Source organism: Aythya marila (assembly GCF_965140915.1).
Source record: "Aythya marila genome assembly, chromosome: 14".
NCBI lineage: Eukaryota > Metazoa > Chordata > Aves > Anseriformes > Anatidae > Aythya > Aythya marila.
This window is the reverse complement of record NC_139055.1, coordinates 11,117,615-11,130,185: the sequence shown is the minus strand read 5'-3', so window position 1 is coordinate 11,130,185 and position 12,571 is coordinate 11,117,615. Positions and strand designations below refer to the sequence as shown.

Here is a 12,571-nt window from a genome sequence, read left to right as displayed (position 1 = left end):
GGCAGCCGCTCTCCCCAGGGACCCCACAACCAGGACCAGGGGGCTACAGACAAGAGTTGGCTTTATTCACGGACACGGGGGCAGCTGTGTCACTGGCAGCTGCCCTCGTATTGCACATCCAGCGACGGGGGCGAGGGGATATCCATGCCACGTCACAACACAGCGTCGGCACTACGGGACCTCGGGGGGAGAGGGAGGGAGGGAGGGCGCGGGCACCGTCACCACCCAGCAGGCTGGGGAGCGGGCTGGGGCGCCCAGGGCTCACAAAGGCAAAAGACCCGTCCACCCATAGATAGAGAGATATATATAAATAAAAAAAAATAGTTCCACGACGACCAGAGCAGAACCACGGGGACACGCGTGCAAGCGGAATGTACAGCAGCCCGCGAGCAGGTCAACATGCTTTGTACAGACACGGACACGCCGGGAGCAGCCGGGTTTATGGCGCTGGGAGGGACACAGGGCGATAAACCCGGGCTCGGCGGGCACACACGCACGCACACACGCACGCACACCGGCCCCTGCGGGCAGCGCCCACGGCTCGGGCACGCGCCGGGGCTGCGGGGCTTGGACACGGCGGGTTTCTCACTGCTAGACACGGTACGGAGACACGGACACGGTCCCTTGGAACGGAACTGGAGGAAGAACTTGTGAGCGAACGGGGCAGGGGCACCCCTGCTCCTCCCCGGCACGCGGGCACCGGCCGGGGCTGGCTGGGGAGGAGCAGGGGGCTACCGGCGGTTCGTTGTGCTGCTGGTGGAAGAGGCAAGGACGGGGGTCCATTATGCCTCTGGCTCGTACTCCTGGTATTCCTCCTGCGGGGTGGGCGAAGAAAAAGCCTGTGAGAGAGTTTCCCTGTGGCACGGAGCCCCCGTGCCCCCCAGCCCCGCGCCAGCCCGCCCTCGAGGCTGCAGGGCTGAGCGCAGCCACGCCACCCGCAGTGCCACCCCGACCCCTCACCTGCGGGGGCTCCTCGTAGTTCTCCCCCTCCGGCTCCAGCAGTGGCTCGACCAGCGGCTCCTCCACAGCCTCCTGGGCCACCTCCTCTGGCTGGGGGCGAAGCGGGGTGGTCAGTCCCACACAGACAGCCCCCCACGTGTCACCCACGCACCCTCCCTGCTCCTGCCGGACTTGGGGGGACCTGGCGGAGACCAGCCATGCACCCGTGATGCTGGGAGCTCCGGCTGGGGGTACCAGGGGAGTGGGATCAAGACAGGCTGGTGTGGTATGGGGCAGGGCATGGGGGGCTGGCAGGGCACCCTGCGCTCACAGCATTGCGCCTAGCCGGGAGGTGACAGGCAAAGGGGCTGTGGGAGCAGCGCCTGGGTGCGTGTGGCCCTGCAGTGCTCCCAGCCTCATCCCCGGGTGGGTGACATGTGCTGGCACCATGTGGCCCCCTCAGGCCCTGGTGGGGCTGCGGGAGCATCCTGCATCCCCAGCAGGGCAGGGTGGTGCCGGGAACCCCTCCCCGGCGCTGGCAAGAAGCGAGGAGGGCGGCCGATCCCCCCCCCCCCCCCCGCGCAGCGGCGGTGCCTGCTGTGGCCTCATTTCTTCAGCTGATGCTATTTCGGGCTAAGCTGGAAGCGAGCGGCTCATCGGGGCGGCGAGATGCGAAAAAAAAATCCCACCCCGCCGCCCCTCCCGGCCCCGCGCTCCCGCAGCTGTCAGCTCACCTCGCCGCGCACCCCAGCGCTGCGCAACGCCGGCCCCGCGCCGCCATGCGGGACCCCACGCACGCACACGTCCCCGGCGCACGCAGCCACCACGCTGGGGACGCTGGGGACGGTGGCATCTGTGTGTGTATGTGTCCCCCTCCCGACCACCCCCGGGTGTGCTCAGCTGCGGACCCTCCGGCGAGGCGCTGGGGGTGCCACCGCATCCATCCTGCGGGGCTGGGGATGGCCCTGGGGGGCTCCCCGCTGTGCCGGGGGCCGTGGCGTCCCCGCTGCGGGCAGAGCGGTGCCGGAGGGCGCGGGGCTCACCTTGAGGTCCGCAGGGAACTCCTCCTTCTTCACCAGCCCGGTGGCTGCCGCGATGTTGCCGGCACCCGAGAAGGCGGCTTCGCCCAGCTGGGACGCCTGCTCCTTCGCCTTCTCAGCCACTGCAAGAGCCGGGGAGAGCGCGTCAGTGCCCCCCCTCCCGGCACAGGGGGGGCGCAGGGAGGCGCTGGGCAGGATCAGGCCCTCCCCGCCTGCGTGCCCGGGCGCTGGGGAGGGGAGGGGGCCGGGACGGCGCTCTGCAGCTGGGCACGGAGCGCGAGCAGCGCCGCAAATCCTTTGTTGCGGGCCCTGTTATATAAGAGGCTTTAGCCGGGTGACATCAGCCCCCTCAATTAGCCCCTGATCTCGTTAGCCGGGGCCGGCGCTCCTGGGGACAGAGGGGAGCCAGAGGGGCCGTACCTGAGGTGACGCCTTGCACCACGCCTTGGGTTTTGCTCCCTGGGGGTAGAAACAGAGAGAGATGGGGTTAGAGAGCCCCACGCACCGCACCGTGCCCAGGGCCCCGCTGGTGCTCCGTGAGCCAGGGCCGCATCCTGCCCGCACCCCAGTGGGACAGCCGGGGGCTGAGCACCCCCCCGGCACCCTACGAGGCTGCTCTGGTCCCTGCGGGAGACCCGGGTCGGGGCAGCACAGGACCAGCACCACTGGGCAGCATCAAGGCTGTGCCGCTGCACGAGGCATCCCACGGGAGCCGGGGTCGGTGCCCGGAGCTGAGGCCAGCACCGTGCGGGCACCTCCTGCAGGACGGGGCCTCGGGGTGCTCCAGAGCTCGGGACCCCCCCCGGGGCACGCACCCTGGGCAGGATGAGCCCCCGCTGCCCCGCCAGGACCCGGCACGGCTCAGCACCGCTCCGGCCCCTCGCCACGCAGCGCTGCTGGTGGGACAGAGCAGGACGGAGCAGCTGGCACTGCCCCGGGGCCTGAGCAGCCCAGAGGGGGACAGCCCCCAGCAGGGGAGTCCCCAAACCCCCCCGACAGCAGCACCAGGGGCAGGGCGCGCCCACCAGCACCCCTTTTGCCCCGGAGCATCCCCGGCACGGCCCCTGCGGGTCGCAGCGCTGGGGAGGGGGGGGGCGCAGGGGGCGCAGCCGCGGGGGTCCCGTCCCCTGCACCCCGCAACCCCCCGGGGCTGGGGCAGGGGCTGCGGGGGACACCGGGGGGGACACCCGGGGACAAGCGAGGACAGCAGGGGGATGGGCGGGAGGCTGCAAGGGCAAACGCAGGAGGATGCAAGGGCAGGCGCGCGGGGAGAGGGGGGGGGCGAGGAAGGGGGGCAGGCCCTTACCCACATAGAGGACCCCCTCCTTGGTCTTCTCGGCCGCCTCGGCCACCCCCTGCTTGGTCTTCTCGGCGGCGGCGACCACCCCCTCCTTGGCCTTGGACAAGCCCTTCATGAACACCTCCATGGCGGCTCTGCGGGGAGAGCCCGCACGGCTTCACCCCGGCCCCGCGCCCTCCCCGCCGCATCCCCGCGCCCTCCGGGCCCGGCCCGGCTCCGCCCCGGCCCCGCCGTCCCCCCCCGACCCATCCCCGGGGGGCTCCGCCGCTTCTCCCCCCCCTCTCGCCCCGGGGCTCCGCCGCGGTGCCCGACCTGGATCGGTGGCGGCGGGGACGGGAGGGGCGCGCAGCGAGCCGGGCCGAGCCGGGCCGGGCTGCGGCGGGGCGGGCTCAGTGCGGCTGTGCCGGGGCCGCGCCGCGATGAGATGCGAGGGGGGGACCGCGCCGAGCCGTGCCGAGCCGGGCCGGGAGCGGGCAGAGCCGTGCCGAGCCGGGAAGAGCCGTGCTGAACCGTGCCGAGCTGTGCACAGCCGTGCTGAGTCCGAGTAAAGCCGTGCCGAGCCGTGCCGAGCCGTGCCGAGCCGTCCCAAGCCGTGCCAAGCCGTGCCAAGCCGTGCCGAGCCGTGCCCGGCCGCCCCCCATCCGGAGCAGGTCCCCCCGGCACGGCTCGGCTCGGCTCGGCACCCCGTGGCTCCGCGCTGTCCCGGTTCACCGCAGGGGAGCTGCGCCCCGGGGGTGCTGCCCCGCACAGGCTCGGCACCCCCCGACTGTCCCGTTACACCGCACCTCCACCCCGTCCCCGGGCGTCCTGAGCTTGTCCCATGCTGTGCCCAGAGCACCCCGTCCCAGTCCCACCCCGTCCCAGTCCCACCCCGTCCCCATCCCATCTCCTCTCGATCCCATCCCCTCCCCACCACAACCTGTCCCCATCCCATCCTCTCCACATCCCACCCGGTCCCTACACCACCCCATTCCCCCATCCACTCCTCATCCCACTCCTTCCTCATCACATTCTGCTTTTGCTCTGTCCCACCCCATCCCCATCCCATCATGACCCCATCCCATCCAGATCTGATCCCAACCCCACCCCATCCCATCCAGATCTGATCCCCATTCCATCCTATCCCATCCTTCCCTTCCCATCCCATTTCCACCCAGCCCCATCCCACCTCTCCCCCTGCCCCAATCCCCCACCTCCTCCTCCCCCAGCCCCTGCCTTGCCCTCTCCTGTGCCCCCCACCCCTCCCCAGCTGCAGTGGGGCACCCGCCTCCTCCTGCCCAGCTGTGAGCCCTTAAAAACCCTGGGGGCAGCTATGGGGCTGTGCTGGCCACCATGGCTTCAGGGGAGCAGGTGAGTCCTCTCTTGGCCCTGCTCAGCCCCTAACGGGGCTGGGACCACCAGCAGGGCCTGGGCAGCCCTGCTGTCCCCTTGGGGCTGTGGGGTGGGGGCCCTGTGCCCCCTATTGGGGTGGCTGTGGGGCTCCTGGGACTGTCCCCGCTTCCCCAGAGGAGGCAAGAGGAGCGGCGGCGGCGGAGGGCTCAGCAGCAGGAGCTGCTCCTGGCAGAGAGCCTGGGCAAGCACCCCCTGCAGAACAGGTACGGGGAGGGGGGCTGGCCGTGGGGAGCCTCCCCCAGCACCAGGAGGGGGATCTGGGGGGGCTCCAGCCTGGTTGATGTCCACTTTCCCCCCCCCCAGGTGGGCGCTGTGGTTCTTCAAGAACGACAAGAGCAAGATGTGGCAGGCCAACCTGCGCCTGGTCACCAAGTTCAGCACGGTGGAGGACTTCTGGGCGTGAGTGCCTGCTGGGCAGGGGGGTGATGAGACCCCCAGGGGGGGTCTCAGGGCACTGCTCCTCACTGCCTCTTGTCTCCCCCCCCGCTGCAGCCTCTACAGCCACATCCAGCTGGCCAGCAAGCTCACCTCGGGCTGCGACTACTCCCTCTTCAAGGTGCGACACCCCCGTGCCAAGGCACCCTGGGGTTGGGGGCTGCTGGGGGAGGGGGAAAACGGACCCCGAGCTGGTTGTGTCCGTGTGCTGACGGTGCCTGAGCATCCCCCTGCCCGTCCCCGTCCCCAGGATGGCATCGAGCCCATGTGGGAGGACAGCCAGAACAAGCGCGGCGGGCGCTGGCTCATCACCCTGGCCAAGCAGCAGAGGCACACGGAGCTGGACCGCTTCTGGCTGGAGACGGTGAGCGCGGCCCCGTGCCCACATGTGGGGTCAGGGGGGTGGTGGTGGTGTCACCCCCGACGTGGCTCCGAGCCCCGGCAGGACCATCTCAGCCTCCCCTGCAGCTCCTGTGCCTCATCGGGGAGATGTTCGGCGAGTACAGCGACGAGGTGTGCGGGGCCGTCATCAACATCCGCGCCAAGGGGGACAAGATCGCCATCTGGACCCGCGAGGCGGAGAACCAGGAGGGGGTGACCCACATCGGGTAACGCAGCGGGGAGCGGGGTCCTGGGGCTGCCTGGCCCTATAGCCACGGGGGTGGCACCCCGAGCTCCTCCTGGGGCAGTGGGTGGTGATTTGGGTGTCCCGTCCTGTCCGGTGCTGCTGCCCTGACCCCGCAGCCCCCTCTGTCCCGCAGGCGCGTGTACAAGGAGCACCTGGGGCTGTCGCAGAAGGTGACCATCGGCTACCAGGCCCACGCGGACACGGCCACCAAGAGCGGCTCCCTGACCAAGAACAAGTTCGTGGTGTGACCGCGGGGGGAGCGGGACCCCCGGCCCGACCCCGCAATGAATGGCTGCAGCTCACCGGCTCCCTGTGTGTGTGTGCTGGGTGCGAGGGGCTGGAGGGGGGCTTTTTTTTTTTTGGGGTGGGGGTCTCCTGAGATGGGGAAGGTGCACGGCTTCATCCTGCGCCCCCCCTGCTTGGGTGAGCGGGGCTGGGAGCACAGAGCGCTGGTGGGATTTGGGGTGCTGAGTGCCCGGGAGCGGGTGGGATCATCCCAAAGGGGGGGGGGCTATGGGGACTGAGGAGGGGACCTGGGGGGGTCGGGGGGGCGCAGCCCTGCTCCTGCTCCTCCTCCTGCTGCACTGCCGGCCGCTGGCCACGCGGTGGTGCCGCTCGCCCAACCTTGGCCAGCTCCGGCACACGGGGGGCCAGCAGCAAGCCCTGCCTGGGGGGGGGTCAGCACTGCCTGGGGGGGGGTCCTGCCCTGCCTGGGACCCCCCAGTAACGCACCGCCAGGTGCCCTACTTTGTGTGGCTCCCCCCCCTCCTCGCCCAGCAGTGGCAGCGTGAATTGGGGCTGGGGGCTGCTGCCCGGCACAGCCACCCCCTGCATCCCCCCCACCTCGCTATGGGGCTGAGCCCCAGCACCCCCTGGTGGCCTTGGCTGGGTGGCCGCGCTGGTGGCCTTGGCTGGGTGCTGGCAGGGGCTGCTTTATGGCCCCCTGCACGCAGCCGTAGGGCTCGGTTTGGTCAGGGAAGTCAGGGAGCTGTTTGTCTCTGGTTTTGGGGTCTCCTGGCAGCCCCAAGGCTGGAGGTGCCCACCCAGAGCCCCCCTTTTGGGGACACGATGGGCTCTGTCCTCGGCTCCTGCCCACCGGGTGCCTGCCTGTGGGGGCACAGAAGGCAAATTAGGGTGGGGGGCACTCAGGACCCTCCTCCACGTTAGCACTGCCGTGGCCAGGGACCGCCTGGAGAGCGCGGCGGTGCCAGGGCTGTCCCCAGCCAGGGTCACACCGGGCAGCTGGCCCGTATGGCAGCCAAGCTGGCAGCCCTGTCAATAATCATAATTAAAAATTAATACTGATCAAAAGGGAGAGGCAGATGGCAGCAGACAGGCAGCAAGGCTGTGTTGGGGGGGGACAGGGACGATGCTGAAGCTGGGGGGGCAGCGAGGATGGGGGGAGCTGTGGTGGGCAGTGGGGCAGGAGATGCGGGGTCAGGGTGCAGTGGGGTCCGACAGGGCTGGGGACAGAGGGTTTGGGACCCACAGGGAGTGGGGCCAGAGGAGCTGCGGGGCGCAGTAGGGATGGGGACTGCAGCACGGTGCTGGGCAGGGGGCAGGTGCCCGCATCACCCTCTCTGGGCACGCAGCGTGGCTTGGTGATGCTGGGGTCACCTTGCCAGCAGCTGGCACGCAGCCAGGGCCAGGCGCTGGGCGAGCCGCCAGCCCTCCTCACCCTGCGCCACCGCGCTGGCAGCAAGGACAAACCCAGCACGCGGCCACCCGGGCACCCACCCTGCTGCCTCTGTCGGCACGGGCGCTGCAGGGTTAAAATCCCCCAAAAGCAAGCGGGGAAGGAGCTGCTGGCTGCGTGGGCCGGGGAGGAACAGCGGCGCTGGCTCACCGTGGGAGTGGGCAGGCAGCGCGGCTGCGGCGCTGGGGCTGTGCCACGCCACGGCCATGGGGGGCCCCTGCCCACCCCAAGGGACCGCAGGGCCACCCTGGGCTCCTCCAGGAGGGAGGTGTGGGTGTGGGCATGTGGGGGGGCTCAGGGTGCTGCCAGAAGCCCCCGAGCACCTCCAGGGGGCTGTGTCCCATGGGTGCCCATCGCCTCCCCGTGCCCATCCTGGTGTGGGCACCGGCTGAGCTCGCCCTGCCTCCAGGAGCATCGCGGCACGCGGTGGGGGTCCCCGCGACGAGGGGCAGCACGGCACCGTTCCCATGACAACCTCCCCAGAGACAGCGCTCGGTGCGGGAGGAGAGGGGGGAGAGGGGCCCACGGACCCCCCCCTTGCTCACAAACCCACATGGGTGGGGGGCTGCAGCCCCGTGTGGTGCTCCTGGGCTCGGCCCCATCCTGCAGCACGGGGCGGGTGGGCACGGCGGTGCTGGGGCTGCTCCCCTCCAGCAGAGGGATTTGCCAGTGGGGTCCCAAATCAGGGTTTGCCCAGTGGGGTTTGCATGGTGGGAAGGGGTTAAGTGCCTGCAGGGCTGTCCCCTGGTGCCAGAGGCAGAGGCAGGGCAGAGGGGGACAGCAAATCCTGCCCTGCGCTGCAGGGATCCTGTACCTGAGCAGGGTCCCTTGCTGTCACTTCTCATCTGCGTGACGGTGGCAGCCACGCTCCTGCAACACGGCTGAGCACTCTCCTTCCCCGCGGGGACGGGCTGGCACTTCCCCGCTTGGCAGAGGCAGGCGGGGGGAGCGGGCGGGTGGGATGGGGACAGGGACAGGGACAGGAGCCTCGTGCCCAGGGGCTTTCAGCCATGGCCATGCCGTGGCACTCTGGCTGGCTGCAGGCGGTGCCACCCTGCCCTGCACCAGGCCACCAGGGCTTTGGGGTTGGCTCCCCTGTGCCCATGCAGTGACCTCGGCGCATCGCAGCGAGCATCCTGAGCATCCCACATCTCCCCTTGACGTAAATGCCTCCGAGCAGCCCGGAGGCGGGGGGGCTCCATTAGCACCACCGCGTCCCCGCTGCACGGCACCGGCACCGGCCGCTCTCCCCGGGGTGGTGGCGGTGGCACCGCCTGTCCCCATCCTTTCCCGGCTGGCTCCGTGCCCCGCTGTGCCCCCCGATGTCCCCTCGCACGGGGCTGCTGCTGCTGCAGCCCGCGCCCCCTGCCCTGCTGGGAGGGTTGGGGTTTCCCAGGCGGTCGATGCGCCCATCGATCCCCCAGCGGCTCCGGCTGCTCTCCCACCGCCCTGCTAATTAATTGGCTGCTGCTGCTGCTGCCGTGGGAGCGCCAGGTACCCAGGGTGGCTGCACCCAGCCCCGCCTGCGTGCTCACATCCCCATGGGACCGGCACCAAACTCGGACCCGCAGCTGACCCCATAGGGCTGGCAGGCACTCGGCTGCACGCGGGGGCCTGGGGCAAGCAGAAGCCACGTCTGTAGGCAAGGACCAGGGCTGGGGCAGGGGCTGGGGGGGCACTTTGGGGTGTAGAACCCTACAGGGGGATGTGGGGAGGTGCAGGGAGGGGCACAGCCCCTTCCCACACTCCTGGACACCCTCGCGGCCATGCCCGCCCCAGGCTGTGCCAGCTCCCAGCCACGCTCGGGGACGCTGCCTTTGTGCCGGGCTGTAATGAGATTTCTGCTTGGCTGCCTGGATAGAAAATCCGAGACGGGGGATGTGGAAAGCCTCCGCCAGCCCTGGCAGCCTCCCGCTCCTGCCCACCGAGCACGGAGGTGCCCCCAGCCCCGCACACGGGACCCACAGCCGTGCCGGGGGCATCGGCACCCGCTCCAGCTGGGGCACCCACTGCGGTGGCTGTCACAGGGTGCCCATGGGGTGCCCAGGGCAGTGGCTTTGCTGCCCTCTCCCCCCTGCTCCCCTCATCCCCATCGCCCCCATCCCAGTCCTACAGCAGGGTCCCTGGGTGCTGGCCAGGGAGGTCCCAGCTCGATAGCACCGTGTCCCCGGGACCCTTCAGGGCCAGGAAGAGCTCGAGGGGTGGCACCAGGGCCATGCCCCAGGCTGGTGTCAGAGCCCGCTGCCCTCCAGCACAACAAATCTGCCTCCCTAAAAGCACCGAGCACTGCTGCAGGCACTGGAGGCTGCACGGGGAGGGCTGGGCCGGGGTTTGCTGTGTCTTAATAGAGCCCTTCCCACCCCCAGCATTAGATGCAGTTAATCTACTCCTGCAAATGGCTAATTTTGAAAATCCTCTTATCAGAATTAGGTCCTCAACATCCATATTTATTTACTTTTCATTTTCATAATCTTTCTCTTCCTTGTGTGGCTGCGTTCGCACCCAAGCTCCTGGCTGTGCTTCCGAGCATCCTCCCCATGCAGGATGAGGCCCGGGACAGCCCATGCCGTGCCCTGCCACGTGCCCCAGCCCCTCATGCCACACGTTTCTCACACCACAGCTCTGCCATCGGGGCCAGCAGCACCAGTCCCTGCCCATCCTGGCCCCCAGCACCCGTGCAGCCCGGGCACAGCCGGTGCCGGTGCCGTGGCCACATCCTGCTCGCCAGAGCCACACATTATGCACTGTTTATTCGTCAGCACTTCTCCCTTTGTAACTCAATTAGTCAGGCAGCAGTTTTGCTAATACAATGGTGTTTAATATTCTACTTCCTTAAATACCACAAATGGATGGGGAGGAAGCACGAGGACGATCCATTATACATGAGCTCAAATACACATTTCAATATTTGATGGGAGTTTGGAGAACCCTGGTGCTGGCCTTGCCCGCGGACACCGGGGCTGGCTGGGAGGGCAGCCCAGCACGTGGCACATGGTGAGGGGCAGTGATGTGATGTCCCCAGCGAGGTGGCAGCGATGGCTGGTGGCAGCCGCAGCCCGCTGAGCCCCTTGGGGACACCCCGTGCTGTGCCACCAGCACCCGGGGTGACACCGCCTCTGCCCCAGCCCCGCCGCTTTCGGGCACAAGCCCTGGCACAAAGTCTGCAGCACGCAGCTTAGCCACGACCGCGGCGTGCTGGAGAAGAGAATTAATTTTTAATTCCATCTTAATTACTCCGAGTAATAATCCATTTACAGCACCCAGCGGGGCCAGCGTCGCCGGCATCCCCCCGGGGTGCAGCGGTGGTGGGACTTGTGGCTGTCCAGCCGCCCAGCAGGGTGGCACTGGGTGCTGAGCACCCTGCGGTGGGGGCATGGGGATAGCCAGGGGACACGGCACAGCCTGGATGTCCCCACTGGCATGGGCCAGGCTGGCCCAGCCCCGGCAGCAGCGGAGCAGGATCCAGCTCATCCACCCCCTTGGCTCCTTCCTCAGCAAGAGGGAGAGCGAGCAGAATTGAAAGTGATCTCCCCAATCTGTATTAATTAGCGTCTATTAACTCGTCAGCGCGCCCAGCCGCTTCCCCAGTGACAGCCCTGCCACGCCAGGCCGTGGTACAGGAGGGACATCGAGGGTGACAAGAGACGTGGCCGGCGAAGCCCAGCGCCAGTGTGGCACCCAGGAGGCACCGTGCATCACGGGAGCAGCACACGGCACGGGAACGGGGCAGAGCCCGACCCCAATGTCCCTCCCCAGTGCCACGCTGGGGGTCCCAGAGCCCGGGCTGGGGGTCCCCACGCTGCGAGGTGAACTGGTGCCGGTTCCCATGGCAGCCCCCCGGGAGCTCACGTGTGGCGCGGTGACTTCAGCAGGAGCAGATGGAGCGGCGAGGAGTAAAAACATCCTGTTTCCATGCGAATGCCATTAGTAATAATGAGCCAGCCTGAGGGAGGGTGTTTACGCCGTGCCGGGGCTCCTGCCCATGCAAGGGAGGCTGGGGGGGGGTCCCTCTGCCAGACCCACCGGTCCCCGTGTGGGATGTGCCGGGGTTTGGGGTCACACAGCGCAGGATGGTGAGCAGGGAGCAGGCACCCATGGGTGCCACCCCACGAGCTCCATCCCTATCCATGCACGCAGCTGGCACGTGGCTGTATTGGTGTGGGGCTCCCCAGCAGTGGGAGCAGCCTGATTGTGGGAGATTTAATGAGATCCCCATCTCCCCAGCCTGCCCCTCGCCGTGCTGTGCTGGCTGGGGCTCTGCCCTGCGTTGCTGGCCCTGCGCCGGGGCAGGTGGAGGCTGCGGTGCGGGCTGGAGATCCGCGCTGGCTTCACACCTGCCTCAGCTCTTGAAGGCAGCGGAGCAGTTGTTAATTGCTCCTGGAGCTGCTAATGAAATTAACTCCGCGCGGTGCTCGGAGCTGCTGCCCAGCTCTGCCCCCTGCCCGGCCCCTGCTGCTGGAGACAGGGGCAGCTCAGGGACAGGGGCTGCTCAGCAGCACTGGAGCTGGCTTGGGATCACCTCAGGCACCCCAAAGCAGCCTCACCCTCCTTGCCCCGTGCCCAGGCTGCAGCATGACACCAGCCTTGGTTGAGGACCTTGGCTGGATGGCACCCGGTGCTTGTGTGGGGACAGTGTGGGGTGGTGGCAAGGTGGGGCCTCGCTGCCCGCTGGGTGCCCACGGGTGGCACGTGTCCCCTCAAAACAGTGTCCCCGGGTCTGTGACACCTCCAAGTGCAAGCTGGTGCTTGCTGGGGACACCCTGCACCCCAGTGTCTATGGGGGTGCCCGGTGGGCTAGGGGACCCCTGCCCATCACGGGGGGCAGCAGGGGCTGGGGGAGAGGGGAGCACAGGGGGCACAGTGGGGTCTGGGCACCGTGTGGGGAGGGGGGCGGCGAGCACAGCTCACCCCCGCTGGGAGCTCTGCCGCACCCGTGGGTGCCACCCGTGGGTGCCGTCCCCCGCAGGGATGCGGTGCAGGGGGAGGGCTGAGCCCAGCCGTGCGTCCCCGGGCCGGGCAGCGCCGTGCCGGAGGGCGGCGCACGGGGCGGACAGCGGGGTGCCGAGCCGTGCCGAGCCGTGCCGAGCCGTGCCGGGGTGCGGGGCGGGGGCGGCCGTGCCCGCTCGGTGGCGGCGGCGGGG

General features: G+C 69.0%; 2 protein-coding genes across 4 annotated transcripts; one reads left to right on the top strand and one right to left on the bottom strand.

Annotated features, from left to right (window-relative positions):
- Positions 1–83: 83 nt before the first annotated feature.
- SNCB (synuclein beta) lies at positions 84–3,412 on the bottom strand (the record flags this gene model as incomplete). Of its 3 annotated transcripts, XM_082771802.1 has the most annotated exons (5): positions 84–815; positions 961–1,050; positions 1,983–2,101; positions 2,400–2,438; positions 3,286–3,412. In XM_082771802.1, the coding sequence occupies 5 exons, from the start codon at positions 3,404–3,406 to the stop codon at positions 783–785; spliced, it is 402 nt and encodes a 133-aa protein (XP_082627928.1). In that variant the 3' UTR covers positions 84–782. The 3 variants fall into 3 exon arrangements, with proteins under 3 accessions (XP_082627928.1, XP_082627927.1, XP_082627926.1); XM_082771801.1 differs by lacking the exon at positions 961–1,050 and having other exon boundaries at positions 3,286–3,406; XM_082771800.1 differs by lacking the exon at positions 2,400–2,438 and having other exon boundaries at positions 3,286–3,406.
- A 1,199-nt stretch (positions 3,413–4,611) lies between these two features.
- On the top strand, positions 4,612–5,982 carry EIF4E1B (eukaryotic translation initiation factor 4E family member 1B; the record flags this gene model as incomplete). Its single annotated transcript, XM_082771997.1, has 7 exons — positions 4,612–4,629; positions 4,786–4,874; positions 4,975–5,070; positions 5,164–5,227; positions 5,357–5,470; positions 5,575–5,714; positions 5,868–5,982. 7 exons carry the CDS (start codon positions 4,612–4,614, stop codon positions 5,980–5,982), a joined length of 636 nt encoding a protein of 211 aa, XP_082628123.1.
- Between the last annotated feature and the right edge of the window lie 6,589 nt (positions 5,983–12,571).